The sequence below is a fragment of the Peromyscus leucopus genome, chromosome 19 (genome assembly GCF_004664715.2).
Source record: "Peromyscus leucopus breed LL Stock chromosome 19, UCI_PerLeu_2.1, whole genome shotgun sequence".
NCBI lineage: Eukaryota > Metazoa > Chordata > Mammalia > Rodentia > Cricetidae > Peromyscus > Peromyscus leucopus.
In genome coordinates this window covers 33973295-33992375 of record NC_051079.1, presented here as the reverse complement: position 1 = coordinate 33992375, position 19081 = coordinate 33973295, and the positions used below count along the sequence as shown (strand labels likewise).

At 40.7% G+C, this 19081-nt stretch overlaps 1 protein-coding gene across 1 annotated transcript in view; it reads left to right on the top strand.

The window, feature by feature from the left end:
• Positions 1-19081, top strand: part of Pggt1b (protein geranylgeranyltransferase type I subunit beta) — a 44455-nt gene that overhangs the window by 13202 nt on the left and 12172 nt on the right. The window contains exons 3-7 of the mRNA XM_028894123.2: positions 1954-2021; positions 5639-5790; positions 6873-7005; positions 13572-13617; positions 17774-17958. Coding sequence (XP_028749956.1) covers positions 1954-2021; positions 5639-5790; positions 6873-7005; positions 13572-13617; positions 17774-17958 — 584 coding nt within the window. The remainder of the gene's footprint in view (positions 1-1953; positions 2022-5638; positions 5791-6872; positions 7006-13571; positions 13618-17773; positions 17959-19081) is intronic.

Genomic DNA, 19081 nt, shown 5'->3' with positions numbered 1-19081 from the left:
TAAGAGTCTCGTGTGTAAGAGATGGTAAGCGAGGCTTTAGGAGCCAAGGGGAGCTCCTAACTGATAGCCAGCAGTGAGACTAGATTAGCCGCACAGTAACGGGAAACTCATATGCTGACTATGTGACCGAGCTGGAGGCAGACTGTTCCTCTAGAGCCTCCAGTAAGAAAGGTAGTGCTGTGAAGGCTTTGATTGAAGCTTGGGAGACTTGGGCTGGACTTCTGATCCTCTGACATAGTAAGATGGTGAATATGCTTGTCCACAGTGACTCAGGATGGAAGTCTCCCTGGTCCTGCCTTCCCACACAGCTGCTGTTTTCCTTATTCCCTCCAGGCTGTTAAGAATGTACCATTTGTCTAATTATAAACATCATACACATGCTTTGTAGCTTTGTTTTCTCTTGTTCAGATACAGATTTCCTTGTTGTTGTTTAGTTTTACTACTAATTACTTTCAAATTAGCATAATGCACCCTTAGTAGACACAGCGTGGTATCTTAGGCCTGTTAGACGGTCTGTCACTTGAACCTTCACCACCACACTGCACTGGATACTTCTGTGCATATGACCTTGCTCATGAGGGTCTTGATGTACATTCTGGGGTGTAGTGTCACTTAGAGGGTATGGTTTGGTTGCTCGTTAGCAGAGCTTAAGTGACTTACAACTTTAGTCTTACCAAAAACGTGCCATGCTCACTGGATTTACTGCCACCCAGTAGTACTGCCAACAGAGAGAACTGATTGCCGGGAAGTGTTCAGTTTAGTAGTTTCTCATCTCTGCAAAGACTTATAAGCTGCCACTGAGAGTTTCAGGGAAGCGAAAGCTGAACTAGGCGATTGCCTGGTTTGGAGAAGCAGAATGTGGGGGGACGTTATGATTTAGCCCTCCACCCGTCATAGAGATGGGAGTTCATGGCATCAAAGCCCATTTTTAAACCATCTTGAGTTTTCATTAACTGGCAGTTCTGGTGTGCTAATATATTCTTGCCTTTTACATCTAGCTTACTGATTTTTTTTTTTTTAATTTTACAATACCATTCAGTTCTACATATCAGCCACGGGTTCCCCTATTCTTCCCCCTCCCACACCCTCTCCTTACCCCCAGCCCACCCCCCATTCCCACCTCCTCCAGGGCAAATCCTCCCCCCCCCCCAGAACTGCAATCAACCTGGTAGACTCAGTCCAGGCAGGTCTAGTAGCTTACTGATTTTCTAACAGTCATTAAGCCCATAGTAGATGCGCTTGTAAGTTCTCAACTTATATCCTATATATCTGGAAAAAGGAAAAGTTAGAGCTAGAAAAACAAAATGATAAGTATACTTTGAGTAGAGACCAAATGTGAACTGAAGTCTTGTACAAACTTCAAAGCCAGGCACCCAGAACACAGGTTTAAGACTGGAGTACGAATGTGCGTTTTCTCTAGGGCGATGGAACAGTGTGTCAGGAAGCAGTGAGTCAGGGTGGACTCTAGAGCCTGCTGTGAGGGCTGTTACCTCCAGCATGTCACTTAGCCTCGGGCTGGGTTCTGATGAGCCTTCAACATCATCTCACAGAAATGGAGACAAGGGGCCTACATGTGTAAGAGGACCCACGGGGAACCCAAGGGGACCTGAGTTCAACCCCAGCACCTACATGAAAGCCAGACATGGCTGTGCATGCCTGTCACCCCAGCTGTCGGAGGTGAGGGGCTAGCCAGCCTAGCTGGCACAGTGAGCTTCTGGTTCAGTGAGACCCTGTCTCTAAATACAAGGTGAACCGCAGTAGAGGAAGACTCCTAGTATCCTCTCCTGGTCTGCATGTGCACCCAGCCATGTACACCCTCCCTGTGTGCACCATATGTACATGCAGAAGGAAATGGAGCTTTGGTACTAAAATACTGTTACGGAACAATTCTCAGGTTAAACTGCTTTGGGTTCTGTACAGAAACTGTATTTTCACACATGCTTTGTTTTCTAGGGTCAAATCTAAGTCGCTGTGGTTTCCGAGGCTCTTCATACCTGGGTATTCCATTCAATCCATCAAAGGTTAGTTCTGTTTAGGTTGGAATGTGGGAAAAGGACATAAAGAGATTTAGTAGATGAAGACATTTAGAAAAAACTAAGCTTCTAGGTTCAGTATGCTAAATAGAAAAAGAAATGTCTTAAGTGAAGCCTTTAGCCCCTTTCCTAGTTTTTTTGGCACATATATATGTTGAAATTTATGTTGTTACCAAAACTTACCTCTTATTATTATGTGTGTGTAGAAGTTATTAGTGATTTCCTGGAGAACCTGGAAATACTTCTGTGAAGCCGGTGAACTTCCTGTGCCACAGGACTTAGTGCTGGGCTCGTGTTTCTCCAGAGAGTGGGAGCTGCTCTCCAGGAAGTGACTGGGGACCCGGGCTAATGACTTTTCTAGCAGGAAGCTGGGCTTCCCCAGCATTTTGGGCCGAGGCTTTTGGACCAGCCCATGCCAGTGTACAGGGAAGAAGTGGAGGAGCAGGCCCAGAGCGAGCACTGGCTGTTCTGCTGTGACCGAGTCACCAAGGTCCCACTCACAGTGGGACGTGGAGAAAAGTTGGTTTTCCTTCCTTCCTTCCTTTCACTATGATGTACAGTGTGGAACTCAGGGTCTCAAGCAATGCCAGGCTCTGGCTCTCTCAACTGAGCCATATCCCTGCCCCCTTGCACCTCTTTTTTTTTTTTTTTTTTTTTTGAGACAGGGTTTCTCTGTGTAGCTATGCGCCTTTCCTGGATCTCGCTCTGTAGCCCAGGCTGGCCTTGAACTCACAAAGATCTGCCTGCCTCTGCCTCCTGAGTGCTGGGATTAAAGGTGTGTGCCACCACCGCCTGGCCCCCTTTCACCTCTTTATAAAGAGGTCTCGCAAGCTCATGCCTGTGGAAGCCTGAGCTAGGAGGCCTATAATGAGTTTGAGGCTGGCCTGCATTCTATAAGCAGTTCCATGCCAACCTGGGCTACAAAGTAAAAATGTGCCTCAGAAACAAAGAACAAACCAAAAAGAGGCTTTTCCACAATGAGTTCGTCTGCTTATAGAATGATTATCAGTCAGTATGGGATTACTCTTGAGAATTGCAAGAATCGTGTAGTTGCAAGGGAGAGTGAGAAACTCGCAGTTATTTATACTTTGATTCAAGATTGTGGAATAGTAGCAGTGATTGTAGTGATGACAGGATTTGGTTGAAATTCTTTGAGCTTTATTCTTTTCACTTAAACTGTAGACAAGTGTAGGGCGTTTACCTACCACCCCCACAGCTTCCCAGAGTTTTCTTGAGTGCGAGCAGCAGGAAATATTAGATAGAAGATTTATAGGGAGAATCTTGCGAGATAAACAGATAGAAAATAAAGGATAGCTCGAGAGGCTGGAACTATTCCAACGGCCCGACTGTCTCTGCCAGTTTTTATAGAGACGCAAGGGTGAGCAAAGACTCTCCCAGCACAGCAAGTGCAGAGCATCTCAGACACTGCACTCAGGCCGTGTCCTGATCATCCTCTATTCGGACCTGCTGGGTAAAGCCACAAGGAACCCGAGAACGGGCTCCCACAGACAAGCTTATCTGAGTCATGTCAGATGACATCAGTAAGGTGTCTCCGTTGAGTGCCTTGGCAGCAGCAGGGAATATGATAACAAAGGAGTCATAAATGTGTTCTTTCTGTTTTATACATGAATTTGCCAACTTAAGTGAACCCTGAATAAAGGGAGGCTCTCTGGTTAATCATATGAGCAGAATTATGTGTCTTGACGTAGGGAATGATGTTTATTGTGTAATACAAGATCATGTGCAGATGTAAGCTGTACTTGTTGGTATAAAACAGTGATATATTTCATCTTCCCAAGATAATCTTTACCTCAAAGGCATCTTATAGCATATTTTTAAAATTTATTTTGAGATAGGGTCTTGCAATATTGCCCAAGTTGATACTAAAATCCTGGGCTTAAGCGTCCCAATTAGTTGTACTGTAGATGTGCACCATTGCGTTTGAATCTCTGCACTGTTTAGAAATAATCTCCCTTAATGAAATGTTTGCCGCTGGTTCACAAGTTCTTGTGAAACCCAATTTTGGCCCTCAGTGTACCTGGCCTGTCCTCTCTGAGGAGCCAGGTCTCATGTATATGGCCTTCGACTGAATCTCTGTGGTAACAGGAGCTAGAGACGTATATGAAATCACATAGGCCTACAAAAAGCTGTCATAGAGGATGGGAATGTAGAGTCTGTGAGACATACTAACCTGAGGAACTGGAAAGAGATTTTTCCAGTACCATCTATAAAGAAAACAGCTTCATCGTTTCTTTTTAGAAACCACTGGACCACCTGTGCACCTTTGACATTCTCATACATGTATAGAATTTGACAGGCCAAAGACACTCATAGATCCACCCAACTTAACCTTTCCACTTATTTTGCATCATAAATCCTATACTCTGTTAAATTATGTAATGCTTTTAATGCCCCATGATTTTCCTTCCCTGCTTCACTTTTATTTTCTTGTCCTATCTGTACCATCCCTCTCTCTGCAGGAAGAATCCCTGTTTAAATCTGTGTAGTACCGCATCTCCTCATGACCACTTGAATGACCGACTCTGGATTGTAGTTATATGCTCTCTTAAAGGTCACAGTTCACATTTAATTCACATTCGGATTCCCTGTCACTCTTTTAAAATAGCAGGTGTTTGGTTTAAATACCGAAAAATGAGACCTGCTTTGGGCATTCCAAGAAGGCCATTATAGCTGTGAAATAGAATAGTGAAGAAAATTAGGGCTTGAGTTCTGAGGAGGGACTTAAAAGGTGTTAAGATGAAAATTGGTTGGGTGTTAGTGAGACCATATAAAAGAATTGTATGTCAGGGTGGATCAGTGGGTGGCTTCAGGCTTCAAGGGTATTGAATATCATGCAGATTTGCTCTGTGAAGAACACAGGTCATTGTGCAAGAAAAGTGTGGGGTTAAGTTGCTAACCCTTTTTAACACACATACACAAACCTTATTGGCTAGATTCCTTATATGAAGCTTAAATGTGCTTTATTTCTGAGATTGTGTGACCTTGCTTCTTCTTATACAGTTGAAGTCCTTACATTTACTTCTTATATTCTGAATACTAATGTTTATTAGAGGTTGAAATGATTAAACTTCATGACAGTAGAATGATAAGGTTATATGGTGAATAATAATGTATTTAATTTAGATTTGTACCATATACCATAGCTTTTACTTTATTTTTTTTACAGTTCTGGGAATTTTAAACCTACATAGCAGGCAAGCACTTTACCCCTGAGCTATATTCCAAGCCCAAATTTTGCTTCTTTTTATAAATTTTTTGGTTTTAAATATTGAATGAGTTTTTAGCTTTATAAGACATAATTTTTTATAAATATAGGCTTGAACTAAGTAGAAAGTTTCAAATATATGATTTATTCAAATGTCTTAACTATTTTCATAAAGTTGGAGGAGTATAAGATTTTGAAAATTATGTAGCTTTGTAAGAAGACATATTGAGACATGTAAAAATTGAGGCTTTTTTTCCTCAGGTAGATATCTATACAAATTGGTATAAGAAACATTTACTAAAACCTCATGTCAAACCTCATTTATGAAATAAAATTTAAAATTTCAATTAATTTAACATACTATTAATTTTGAATTTAGAACCCTGGAACAGCTCATCCTTATGACAGTGGACACATAGCGATGACCTACACTGGCCTTTCATGTCTAATTATTCTTGGAGATGATTTAAGCCGAGTAGATAAAGAAGCGTGCTTAGCAGGCTTGAGAGCACTTCAGCTTGAAGATGGGAGGTAGGAGCTGTTCGTTATTATCTTATGTTTACATAAAAACTATTTGGAACTAGAATATATACTGGATATAATACTATAGTAGATCTTTAGAGGATCATATTCTCTTTATAGCACCATCCAGGACTGGAATACAACTCAAGTTAGTGCATAGTGTGTGAAGAAGGCCCTGGATTAGATCCCCAGTCACACAATGGAAAAGTGCTTAATGAAAAAAGTACCTCATTTTATATGAACAAAAATAAAGCTCACTTTCTAGTAGAACTCCTTTTTCTTTTTAATTTGCCTTCTGGATGAAACAAATATTTTGAAATAAGCTATTTAGTTTGAGTATCCTTGAAAGTACTGATGGGAAAGAAAGGAATGCACATTAAAAACTATGTTCAAAGTGAGGTGGCTTGCTCTCCAGCTCATTGAGGGACACATTTACATGATACAGAAGTGAATGCTCACGACACTTGGTGGTTTATGTAAGAGTTTAGGTCACAGCAGTTGTAAGTTGTCAATGTGATGAAGTAGGTAGCCATAGCCTCCAGTCAGAGGACTCTGCGGACCAGTCTGCTGTTGTGTTCCGTCCCTGCCCTGTGCACTGTGGTCCTTGTTCCTTGTCAGTGTTTCCAGAACATGTTCTTGACTAGGGAAAATGACTGTAGACATAATAAACAGACATTTGAGAATCTGCTGTTGTTCTGGATTACTGCCATCAAGAGGACAGGAACACAGTAGTGCCTCTTCAAAACTAAATGGAATGAAACTCAATATAATAGATCAGTTAGTAGTTATCTATATATACATTAGGAGAAATTTCACATAATAAAATTTGGGTTTAGCAGTTTCTTACTACCAAATAATATGTGTGAGGTTTTACTTGCTACTTTTTCTGCTGCCCTTACTGGGAGTAAATTCTTAGTCTGAATAGTAGTATCTGGGCAGTGACAACTCATGAGGATAAGTGATTTCGGGTCATTTTATACTGTGGAGTGTGGTGGGAGGAAAGCCAGCAGTTTCTGTGAGTAAAGACACATGGCATATGTTCCTGGCTTGAGCTAAAGGATCTTAATGCAGCTTCACGTCCTTGTTTTCAGTTTTTGTGCTGTTCCTGAAGGCAGTGAAAATGACATGAGGTTTGTGTACTGTGCCTCCTGCATTTGCTATATGCTCAACAACTGGTCAGGCATGGATATGAAGAAAGCCATCAGCTACATTAGAAGAAGTATGGTGAGTTATATTGTTACCCCTGGACCAGTTGAGGTTATTGCTGGGATTGAGGGCTGCAGTATAATTTCTCAATCATCAAGATTGAGAAATAAGAGTCATAAGATGAGGTTTTTGGTGGATTGTTTCTCAGAATATCATATGGAAATAATCTCAAAGAGCATATTGGTTTCTTGCCCATTAAAATTTGTGCTTACCTGTGTTTTCTAATCTAATTTTAAAGATGATAACTAGAAATGTTCCTCTCACACAATACGATTTATTCTAGCAGTGATAAGGAGGGCTTAGCCACAGCCAGGGTCACCTTTTGTTCCCACATCTTCTGGATAAATTAGAGGTGGCAGAGCTGCTCTCCAGGCTTATCACTTCCCAACTTTGAGGGTTCACAGTTTACAGATGAGAGTTCTTAAGCCGATTAAGGTAATTAATTCAACCTCTAGCAGATCTGTTACTACCTCACACTGGAATGTCTGAGCTCTTAGAGGAGTGGAATTGGTTTGACTATGCATCAGATGGTTTGTTTTGATTCTGAGATAGGTCTCACTATGTAGCCCTGGCTGACATTTAGCTCACAGAGATCCTCCTGTGAGGATCTGAGTCTTCTGCCTCCTGAGTGCCTTATGCATGGATTTTATTGAATGTATAATATACAGAGTTTAAAAGCTTGTGACTGCAAAAAGAAAAGACTTTGAAGAGTTTTAAGAGCAAAGAGCCATGAGCTGAGCTTATTTCTATAATCTGAGCTGTTTGAAGGCTGAGGCAGGAGGATGGCTGAGAATTTGAGGGAGGGGAGGAAGAATTGAGAGTGGGGGTGTAGAACGAAGGGAGAAGGAAAGTAACATGTTAGGGGTGGGTGATAAACGTTTATTTGTCCTATTTCTGCTCACTTGGGTAAGGTGGTAGTTTTCTCTGTAAAACTAGTGTTTTTCTTTTTGTGATTAAGCATTTCATGGTAAAATATGTGGAGAATAAGTAGCCTGTATTTCATAACCTTTTATTCATTCATGTTGTATTGTAGTGTGCATGGTTTCCTACCCTAGTACCTATCCTATAGTAAGTGGAAATTCCATTATAAAAAGCCTTCATTTCTTTATTTGCACTGTAAAGATTTATACTGTGGACTGTATTCTTATTTTAGTCAGTGGAATATGGTCTTTCAGTATCACGTTATCCTAGTTAGTGTTAACTGTTAACTTGACAAAGGAGTCTCAAGTGAGGGATTGCTTAGATCAGATTGGCCTGTGGGCATGTCTGTGGGAGATCATCTTGATTGTTAATTGATGGAGGAGGACCCAGCCCACTGTGGGCAGCCCCACACCCTGGTCAGATGGTCCTGAGCTATATAAGAAAACTAGAAACTTGAACCTCTGAGCCAGCAAGCAGCATTCCTCCATAGTTTCTGCTTCAAGTTCCTGCTTGAGTTCCTGCCCTGACTTCCTCAGTGATGAACTGTAAGCTGAAATAAACCCCTATGTTACTTTTGGTGAAAGTGTTTTATCATAGTTGGAACGAGAAACACATTATATTTTGATGCTCGGGTTGTTCCAGATTTGGTCAGTGAGAACTTTTTCAGGCAGGGTCAGTACCTTTTGACATGCTCCCTTCACTCCTTGATGACTTCCTTGCTTTCTGGGACAAGATACTTCAGTTTCCACTTGTCCTTTTTTTAGCCTTGGGCCTGCAGCCATGCATTTCATAAAGAAGCCCTGGCCCTTATTGAAGGACACTGTTGAGAAACAGGGATCTGGGTTCTAAGTGTGCTTATTAACATGGGATATTATTGCTTCTAGGCCTTTCTCATCAAGCAGACTAGGAAAGTTATATATGTATGTATACATAGACACATATGTATGTATGTATGTATACATAGAACATTAAAGGAAAATTCTGAGAGGTGTAACTTCTTACTCCCCTTTATTTACCACCCTTTCCTAACCTCCAAATCTACAATCTTGTTCCTATTCACTCTGTACGTAACATTATTTTCTCACTTAACTTTCCTGTACTTGATGAGAAGATCCATATGCTTTTTACTTCTCCTTATTAAAACGACAACCCACTTCTGGTACCCTAATCTGTATTAGACATATATGTATGTCAAACGGGAGTTTATTAGAGTGGCTTACATAGGCTGTGTTCTGGCTAGTTCAACAATGGGTGTCTCCTGATGGGAAGGCCATGAATCTGGTAGTTGTTCAGTGGCTGTGAAGCTGGATGTCTCAGGCAGCCGTCAGTGTACTCTGGAATCCCAAAGTAGATTTAATACTGGTGAAGGAAGGAATGCCTTAGCAACAGGATAACTTGTCAGTGAGAGTAAGAGCAAGGAGGCAAGACACAAGAGCTTCCTCCTTTCGTGTCTTCTTATGTGGGCAGAAGATGTGGTGATTTAGGATGGGTCTTCTCACCTCAAATAATCCAACCAAGAAAAATCCTCACAGGGGCGCTGAGCTATGTGGGCTTTAGTTAATTGTAGATTGGTCAAGTTGACAAAACTATCCCACATAAAAGCAAATACATTATTTATTTAAGCAGGTCATAACATACTGCAGTTACCTTTTCTGGTAATATGCTTTTTAACTTTTTCTTTCTGGGTTGTGTTTTGTTTTTTTTGTTGTTGTTGTTTGTTTTTTTTTTGTTAACTTGGTAATTTGAATAATATGCCTTGAAAATCACAGTTTTCCTCATTTTTTTTCTTATACTTTTACATTACTTAAATATGTGGTTATAACATAGTCTCTTCTAAAATTCTCTATTTACAACTATTCTGTATAGAGAGTATATTTTTTTACTTACAAACAGCGCTGTTATTGATAACCTTCTGCATATCTTTTTATATATTACAGATACATCTTTAGGTAAATTGTTTTGTCAAAAGCTAAATGCGTATGCAATTTTATTGGCTGTGCTTTGCTTTCTACCCATGCAAAGATGGACCACATGGACCAGGCTTGAGCAGTACTCTTGTTGCTGCTCAGCTCACTGCCCTTGAAATGTTTTCAGTAAGCCTGTTTCTTCTTTAGGAAAAAAGGAACAAACTTAAAAAGAGGAGCCAGTTTGCATTCCAACCCCCCCAGGAGAGTGCCTTTTTCCACACAGTCTTGCCAGTAGAACTTACACGTGTTTAAGAGCCCCTTGTCTTTGTCCTGTCCTGTCCTGCCTGCCTGCCCTCCTCCCATGCTGGGACCTCTGTCTCTGCATGGTGGGGAAGCACTCCCCAGGAACTGTCACCCGCCCTGTTTTGTTTCGGGTTCTCTGTATTTCAGTTTTCTATGTGTCCTTTGCTTGTCTTTCATTTCAACCACTTTCTTTCTGGCATTTTTACTTCTTTTGGTGGTGATCAAAATAGTGTTTAAGATCCAGCCCGGGGCCAGGTGCATGCTAAGCACTCTACCACTGCGCTCCATCTCGGCGCCATTTCTACCTCCGTAGATCAGATTTATATTCGTGGTTGCTTTCTGACTTTATTTGGTTTCCCTTCTCCTTTAGAAAGAGGTTTATTATTTGTAATTTTGTGTGTGCCGGGGCAGGGAGGGGGCTATGCACAGGAGTGCAAGGTGAGTGTAGGAAGGAGTTAGACCCCTGGAACTGGAGTTGCAGATGGTTGTGAGCCTCTCCAGTGTGGGTGCTGGGGACTGAACTTGAGTGTTGTCTCCAAGCAGTCTATGCTCTTAAGCACTGAGCCATCTCTCCAGCCTCTCGGTTTCCCTTTTTGTGTTTTCATTTTAAAGAATTGCACCCTAGGAGTCCTATAATGTAGTCCTTGTTTTGTTTGAGTTTTTGTTTGTCTTTTTGAGACAGAGGATTTCTGTAACCCTGACTGTCCTGGAACTTATTGTGTAGACCAGACTGGCCTGGAACTCACAGAGATACACCTGCCCCTGTCTCCTTAGTACTGGGATTAAAGGTGTGCACCACCACAACTGGCTAATCTCTCTACACCTTGCAAATCGTTTGTTTGTTTGTTTTTCTTCAAACCATTTAACACATTATTTCTTTCTACTGTTAGTCCATTTCTTCTTTGTGTGTGTGTGTGTGTGTGTGTGTGTGTGTGTGTGTGTGTGTATGTATGTATGTACTTGCTCGTGTGGGTATGTGTGCATGTGTGGAGGCTGGAGTAGATACTGGATGTTCTTCCTCGGTTGCTCTCTACCTTTGTCATGTGATACAGTCTGTCACTGAACCTGCAGCTCATTGGTATCATCTGTCTAGGCATTAGCTACTCCAGGGTTGGGATTACAGGCATCTGCCACTGAGCCTGGCTTTTATGTGGATTCTGGGTCCAGACTCAGGTTCTGGCACACAGGTACTTTATAGACTGAGCTATTTCCCCAGCTCTCTATTTTTAATGTGTAATTTCTTTTTCATATTTTTAGTGTTTGTTTGGGTATGTGCAGTTGAGTTTTGGGTGCTGGGTTAAATTTCCTACTTTCCTTCTGTCTCTGTGGCTGTTTCTTGTCTATACAGACTGGCTTTCATACACTGAGAGTTGTGTTTTCATTAACAGTAACTAAATAGATTTTGTTTAGTAGATTTTTCTTCTCTTAAAAGTATTGAGAGCTCAAGGTTGCCCATTTTCTTTTCTTAAAAAAATATTTTATTTTGTGTGTGTATATGTATACCATGTGTGTCCAGGACCCCACAGAGGTCAGAAGAACCAACAAATCCCCCAAGACTGGAGTTACAGATGGTTGTGAACCACTATGTGGGTGCTAGGAACCGAACCCCAGTCTTCTCCAAGAGCAGTAAGTGCTCTTAACCATAGGGCTATCTCTCCAGCCCCAGGCTGTCCTTTTTTCATTGCAGCAAAGTATGATTTCTTTGAGTGATTTGGTGGGGAGGGAGGGGACTGTAACATGAAATCTAATAGGTCTTTTAATAAAAAAACAAAACAAAAAAAAACAACAACCTGGAGCCAGATACTGGGATAAATGCTGAAAGATCAGAGAGACAAAGGAACAAGCTACTGCTACATCTCACCTTGCCAACTCCATGAATCCTCTGACTGAACACCTCTGAGTCCTCAGCCAAAAGCTCTCCAGCCGAAAAGCTTTAGTTCAGGAACTCCTCACACCTTATATACCTTTCTTCGCCCAGCTGTATCACTTCCTTCTTAGTGCTAGGATTAAAGATGTTGTGCTTCCCAAGCAAAGGTATAAGATCTTAAGTGCTGGGATTAAAGATGTGTGGCATCACTGCCTGGCTCTGTTTCTCTCTTAGATTGAGTAGTCGTCCAGGGTGGCTTTGAACCCACAGAGGTCCAGACAGATCCCTGCCTCCCAAGTGCTAGAATTAAAGGTGTGTGCCACCACTGCCTGGCATCTATGTTTTAATCTAGTGTCTTGAAGAGTACACAATATATCACCACAGGAAACATGATCTATTCTGTGATTTTTTTTTTTTTTTCTGACAGAAAGGAAATCTTCCTTTTTCTCAGGCCTCTAAATTTTTCTCTTGAGTTATCCTTTATTACCTGATGCTTCAATGGCCCATTTCTTCCGTGTTTACTTTTCTTGTCCAGAAGTCATGGCCTTTGAACACTGCTTACTTCACTTGCACTCCTTCTCAGGCTGCTAGTATAGCCTGTCTTTATTTGCACAGCGCTAAAAGCCCACAGGGATAATAAAGAGCCTTGTTAACTGAAGGGAGGCAGCAACTACTATTAACCAAGTTTGAAAAAGATGGTATAATTGGTCATGATCATGCTGCATAGTTTTTATATATATATATATATATATATATATATATATATATACATACATATATATGTATATATATGTATATATATAAAGATTTGTGGACTAAAGAGCTTGTATATTATGCAGTTAGTGTGTTTACAAAGATTTGAATCTTTATTATTTAAACTCTGGTAACTGGGATTAATATGTCCTGGGGCTGAGCAGAGTCTAGATTGTGTATTTTCACTCTTAGAATGATCTTCTTAGGCAGAGATTTTAGATCAGTCTTAACGATTCTCCCCTCCTTCTCCCTCATAATTCTTCACAAATTACCACTGGTCTTTGTAAATGTTGATAAGAGCTGGTTGGCTGAGATTGGGTACTGTTTCTATAGGCAAGTAATCTGAAGCTTCGGAATGTCTGCAAAGTTTGAGTTGTAGAAATTTTATTGTTCTTATTGTTTTGATATTGGAAGATACATGAAGTCCTTGAAATTGAGGTAGGTGGCTGTCATCCATCCTCAGTAAGCCAAAAGTGTCTCATAATAGGTTTATTTAATGACTGAAGTTGAGTTGGCATGAAGTCCTTGTGTTTTTGTTCACTGTCTGCTCACATGGAAGAGTGTGAGTTGGGAGTTGTTATTGACAGAAGCTGAGTATGCGGTCCCCCACCCACCCTCCCCACACACTCTCAGATGTCCCCCTGTGAAAGCAGGTCATGGTTCGGCCCGCTGAACAAGAGAACAATGGAGACTGCAAATGTCCACTTTTTCTGCTCTGGAGAAAGTACTTACTTTAAAAGATAAAAGAGATCAGAACAGTTAGCTTATTGGCAACTGATCTACTATTAGAATTATTATTCTCCATTAAACTAACTAGTGTTTTTCTTTTTCAGTCCTATGACAATGGGCTGGCACAGGGAGCGGGCCTTGAATCTCACGGTAAGACTTCTTAAATGGTGTGTGCTTTTAAAATAGCGTGTGGTATCTTTAACACAAAAAAGTCTCAGACTGTCGTCTTTGTCATTTTCCCACATCTGTCTTTGACACTGTGGTACTTAACTTGTCTGGAGCCTCTTAGATCACTAATCAGTAAGAGATTATTGAGGCCAGAGAGATTTCTAGTAATATGTTAAAATTAAAATGTTGGCTGCACGAATGTATCTTGGTATATTGTTTCTTAGGCTATCATTAGAAAACAGCAGGTTATTTTCTTTGTCATAACAATTGAAAGACTAAACCAAAAAAGAAATATTGAATGTGAAAAACTTTATTTCCCTTCCATAATATAATTATCTTTAGTGATAATCACAATACACTTTCTGTTGAACTAGTCTGCTTGCTCACATTTTCCCTCATTTTGGACAGGACTAGAATAGTGAGGTGGTAGCCATTAAGTTTGTTAGCGCATCAAAACTATGTGCCCTCTCAGATCACAGTCTCTGTTCAGAAGTCATCTGGCCTCCATTCCTGTCTTTGAAGAAGTAAGCCCAGAAGCTGGAGACTGAGATGAACTTGAGGTTCCTCATCACTGGCTGTGCTGTGCTGTGCTGTGCTGTGCTGTGCCCACTTGCTGCCTCCATCCCTCTGCTAGCATGATTGTCCCCTCATGTCACAATGTGTAATCGCAGAGCTGTGCACTCAGGTTGAAGTTATTTGTAATTTAGCTGCTGCTCTGTGCTAGCTATCATTTGATGACTTACATATTATTTAATTGGGATACCAGCACTCTGTTACTAGGCTTCTTTGTAAGTGACAGGTTCAGTCAGAAAGGCCAAACCACTGTGAGGATTAAAAGGAAAAGGACCTATTACAGGAACATGCCTTTACCTACCTGTACTTAGTTGATTATTATTGGGACAAAATACCTGACAAACAGCTGTGGAAGGAGGGCTTTATTTTGACTCACAGTAAAGGGCGTAGTCCTCCTGGAGGAGAAGTGGTTGTAGGAGATTGAGACATCTAGTCACACCTGCAGGTAGGAAGCAGGGAGATGAATGCTACTGTGGAATGGTGGTCTCACTAGGGTGGGTCTTCCCACCTCAGCTAACATAGTGTAGAAACTTCCATAGTCAATCAAATCCTGTCAGATCGTTGACAGTCAGAGTTAACTATTACACTCCTTACGAATGAACATAGAATAGGGTCTCAGAATGGAGTAGAGTGGCTGTGCCCATGGTCAGGCCCCATAGCCCTCCAGCAGCCCTCACTCTGAGCTGTGGAGGGATTGCCACACTTACTCACTGCCTGCAGCCTCTCCACTGGTTCTCTTTTTCCTTTAGGGCCAGTGGTCCTCTGCGTCTGCTTCTGCTTGTGTTCTTTGTTTGAGTTTGACCTTTCCATTTGTTATTCAGTGTCACTTCATGGTGAGACTCATTTGTCCCCACCCAGCCCCGAACAAGCTCTCTGATTTCTGTAATGCTGGCTTCATTTTGCTTTTGTTTGTCACTGTTTATCTGTTAGGCTATAAATGAGTCTTTGCATCTTCTTTCCTGAGCTCACCTACATTATTCTTGTGTCGCTAATGTATGTTGTATTGATTGTCTTCTGTGGCACTATGTGTCCCTGGCATGGAAAGTTGAGTTTGAACTGTCTGTTTCAGCTTAATGATTGTAGATGTAACAGTCTTATTAAATAAGAAACACAGAGCCAAATGCAGAGTTAAAAGCCCAAGAGGTCAGAGCAGCAGCTAAGAGCTGATACTAAAAACCCTTTCTTACCCTTCACTGCCGCTGCTGTCCTTCCCCTTGTTGGAAAAGGCCAATATGCTTCAGTACAAACACAGTGTTTATATGATAACCAAACCCTAATTCTATGTCGAATGGCAGCCTTGAATGCATGGGACAGAGTTGAGGAACCAGGAAAGAAAACTGAGTCATTTACAAAGGTTATACAGGGCCCAAAAGAATCCTTCACGGATTTCTTACAAAGACTGACTTCAGCAGTAAAGAGAATGGTATGGAATTCAGAAGCTAGCAAGATAATAATCGATTCTTTGGCTTTTGAGAATGTGAATACAGCATGCAAGAGAATAATCAGGCCGTTAAAGGCAAGATCTGCACCCTTGGAAGATTGGATTAGAGATACGTTTAATGTTGAGGTTCATGACCATGATGATATGTGGATAGGAGAAGCAATTTCAAGAGGTTTGAGGAATGTCAGATGTTTTGGATGTGGAAAGCAAGGACATTTGAAAAGGGACTATAATCAGGTCATTCCTAGAAACAATGTTTCTTCAAGGAACAATGGCAACAGAGTGCCCCTTCCTTCTGGAGTATGCAGAAGGTGTGGTAAGGGAAAACATTGGACCAACAAATGTAGGTGAACAAGGGACAGGCAGGGTAATACTTTGCCTCTTCAAGAAACTCCCAGAGGGGCCTCAGGCAGGCCCCCCACAGCAAATCCAGTTCAGACCTTTCCTGCAGTCATAGAGGAAACCCCTACTCAGAGCAATTAAATAACCAAATGCCTATTGGAATAAACCAGGCTACTTGGGATGATGAAACAGAGAGAACAGAAAATTCAGGAGAAAACATAAAGAAAATTTTTTGGCAAACTTCTATTAATGAACAAAGACCAAAATTAATAATAAGAATAAATGGTGTTTTGTTGTCTGGTCTGGTAGACACAGGTGCTGATATGACCATAATTGCACCAGAATTTTGGCATCCAACTTGGCCTTTCTAGGAGGTAAACTTTCAGCTGTTAGGAATTGGAACATTATCTCAAGTGAAACAGAGTGCAAGATGGCTCGAATGTATAGGTCCAGAAGGACAGAGAGGAAAATTAAAACCATATGTGGCTAACATAGCTATGAACCTGTGGGGTCAAGACCTGTTACAACAATGGAATACTCAGATTAACATCCCTCCTACCTCAGAAACAAATCATAAACTAGCATGTTTCTGAGAGAAATATTAGAAGATACTATTCTAATGTAATTATGGCCTTATCATGTGCTCCTTCTTACTCCTTACTCCCCAGTCTAAATATGTAATATATTGGGTTGGGGTCGGGGAGTTTTCTTTTCCTCCTTTTTCTACGTCTGTTGTTTCATTTCTGTCTTTTGCTTGGTCTGTATATGGAATCAGAGAGACTGAGCAGGCAAACAGTGACCTCCTTGGCCTTGATTGTCAAGTGTGTTGCTCACTTTATCTCATTAGTTTACCAGGAGCAGACCACTTTGGGGTATAGTTTTAATGTGTTCTGCAAGGATTGAGCTGTTTGAGTTTGCTATGGATAAAATTATTTTTGTCTCTCAAGATTCATAGTAGGAAGCTCAGATAAATGAATTTGATTCTATGGTTCTTTTTAAATATCTCTACTTCTTAATCCAGAACAAAAATGTTAAGTCCCTTTGGCCTTAATTTTCTTTGAACATTGAATTCCCATGAACTTACTTCTCCTTATCTTTTTAGTATGGTGCTTAAGTATAAAATGTACCTGTTTATATGTGTGTGTTTAGTTTCTTGCTTTACTTCTGACTATATGCTTATTAACTACCTTAAGTTACACATTTCAGAGGATGGAGATTCTTCCCAATAACTACCAAACATGAATGCTAACAGAATCCATAAAATTGAGTAAGAAAGCCATTCTGGGATAGTGAGTTTGATCTGTATAGCCCCTGTCTTTATGGCTCTTGGGTAATAATGCCTAGCTCCTACAGTAAAAAATGCTGTTTTACTGTATTGGGCAGGGAGTGACAAGAAGAAAGTCTGTGAGGAAACCATTTGCTTTTCAAATGCCTTTGATTCTCAGCTGCCTCCCTGAATACAGACCCCATGGACATAAAGGAACTGAAAAGCAGACTTGGGGGTTAGTTCTGGTATAAATTGTATAATCTGGAACAGAGTCCTTGATTTTGGTCCAAGCCCAAAAGTATAATGTCTCTTATAGCTTTAAATTATTTTAAATTTTATTCTGTTTTGTCAATTGACATGGGAGGCTTCATTGTTTAGTGTTTTGAGTTATTAAATTTTATTTCACTGTTCTGTAGACTAACAGGACCATTCCCCTTCTCCCAATATTTTGTATACTGCTTTCATAGGCCCATAGACATCTGAGCAGAAATTTACAGTTTGTGTTTTATCATCAGGAGGGTCCACCTTTTGTGGCATTGCGTCACTGTGCCTGATGGGTAAATTGGAAGAAGTCTTTTCAGAAAAAGAACTAAACAGGATAAAGAGGTGGTGTATAATGAGGCAGCAGAATGGATACCATGGAAGACCCAATAAGCCTGTTGACACCTGTTACTCATTTTGGGTGGGAGCGACTCTAAAGGTAAGAGAAGCCATGGAAATGAGGCACCCAAGCCACTTGGTATTTGTACCCTCTTAAAACTTATGTAGTAGGGCTTGTTACATACCCATAATAAGGCTAACTAGAGCATGTAGAACAGGGATTGATCTGGAAGTCATAACTGGAAGCAGAAAGTTAAATTAAAAAGATAACCATAGGCCATTTGCTAGAAATTCATTTAAAATTTTTCTTTCTTCTTTATTGTTTGTTTTGCCTAAAACTTCCAGAACTCGTTGATTGGATTTGTTACATAAAGTCACTGAGCTGTTATCTGCATCATTTGCATCTTGAAATGCCTTCACCCTTAAGAAGCACCTTTGTGCAGTTCTTGTGACTAGAGCAAGAGTTTGTGTTCATCTTATATATAATAGCCTGTGTGTGGTTGAAAGGACTCTGGAAATGACTGGTTTACAGTGAAGGTCATAGCCTATCTGTTTACTTCTAACGCCATTTTAAAATTAGGTTGTACTTTTGTAGTCAAAAATTTTGGACATACTTAAAATAGAGTGGATAGTGTAGTGAACTCCCACGCATCCCTCATGCATCAGTAGTGGTCCTCCCAGAGCAGCTGTCCTTTACACCCGTTTCAGATACACTCCTCTCAATAACTGTGTGGTCTTCAAGACAGTCATTTGTTGGGTTTGGTTTTCTGGACATTCTTCAATGTTTTCTAAATGAAATAACTTAGGAAAACAGCATCCCTAGTATCATACCACATCTAAAAATGAGCCATAATTGCTTTCCACACTAAGTGTCACTTAGTGATGAGGTTGTTTCCTATTGTATCACACCCAGAAGCTCCTAATGCCAAACTCTCTCCTTTTGATCAGAAGGCTCTGAGATGTCAAGTTGGTTATAAAATTCTATAAACTTCTCTTTCATTGTGGTGAGCTGTAGCTTAGTATGTTTAGTACTTTTTATACACTTGTATGTAATCCAGTAGTCAAATCATATCCAGAATACTATCTACCCAGCACTGCCATTGGATCCCTGGCCTCTGATCCTGTCAGGCGTGTCCCCCTGTCCTCTCCCCAGCCTCCTGTACTCACTGTGTGTGTGCTGTCTTCATGTCATTTCTGGGAATCTCATCGAGTTATTAACATAA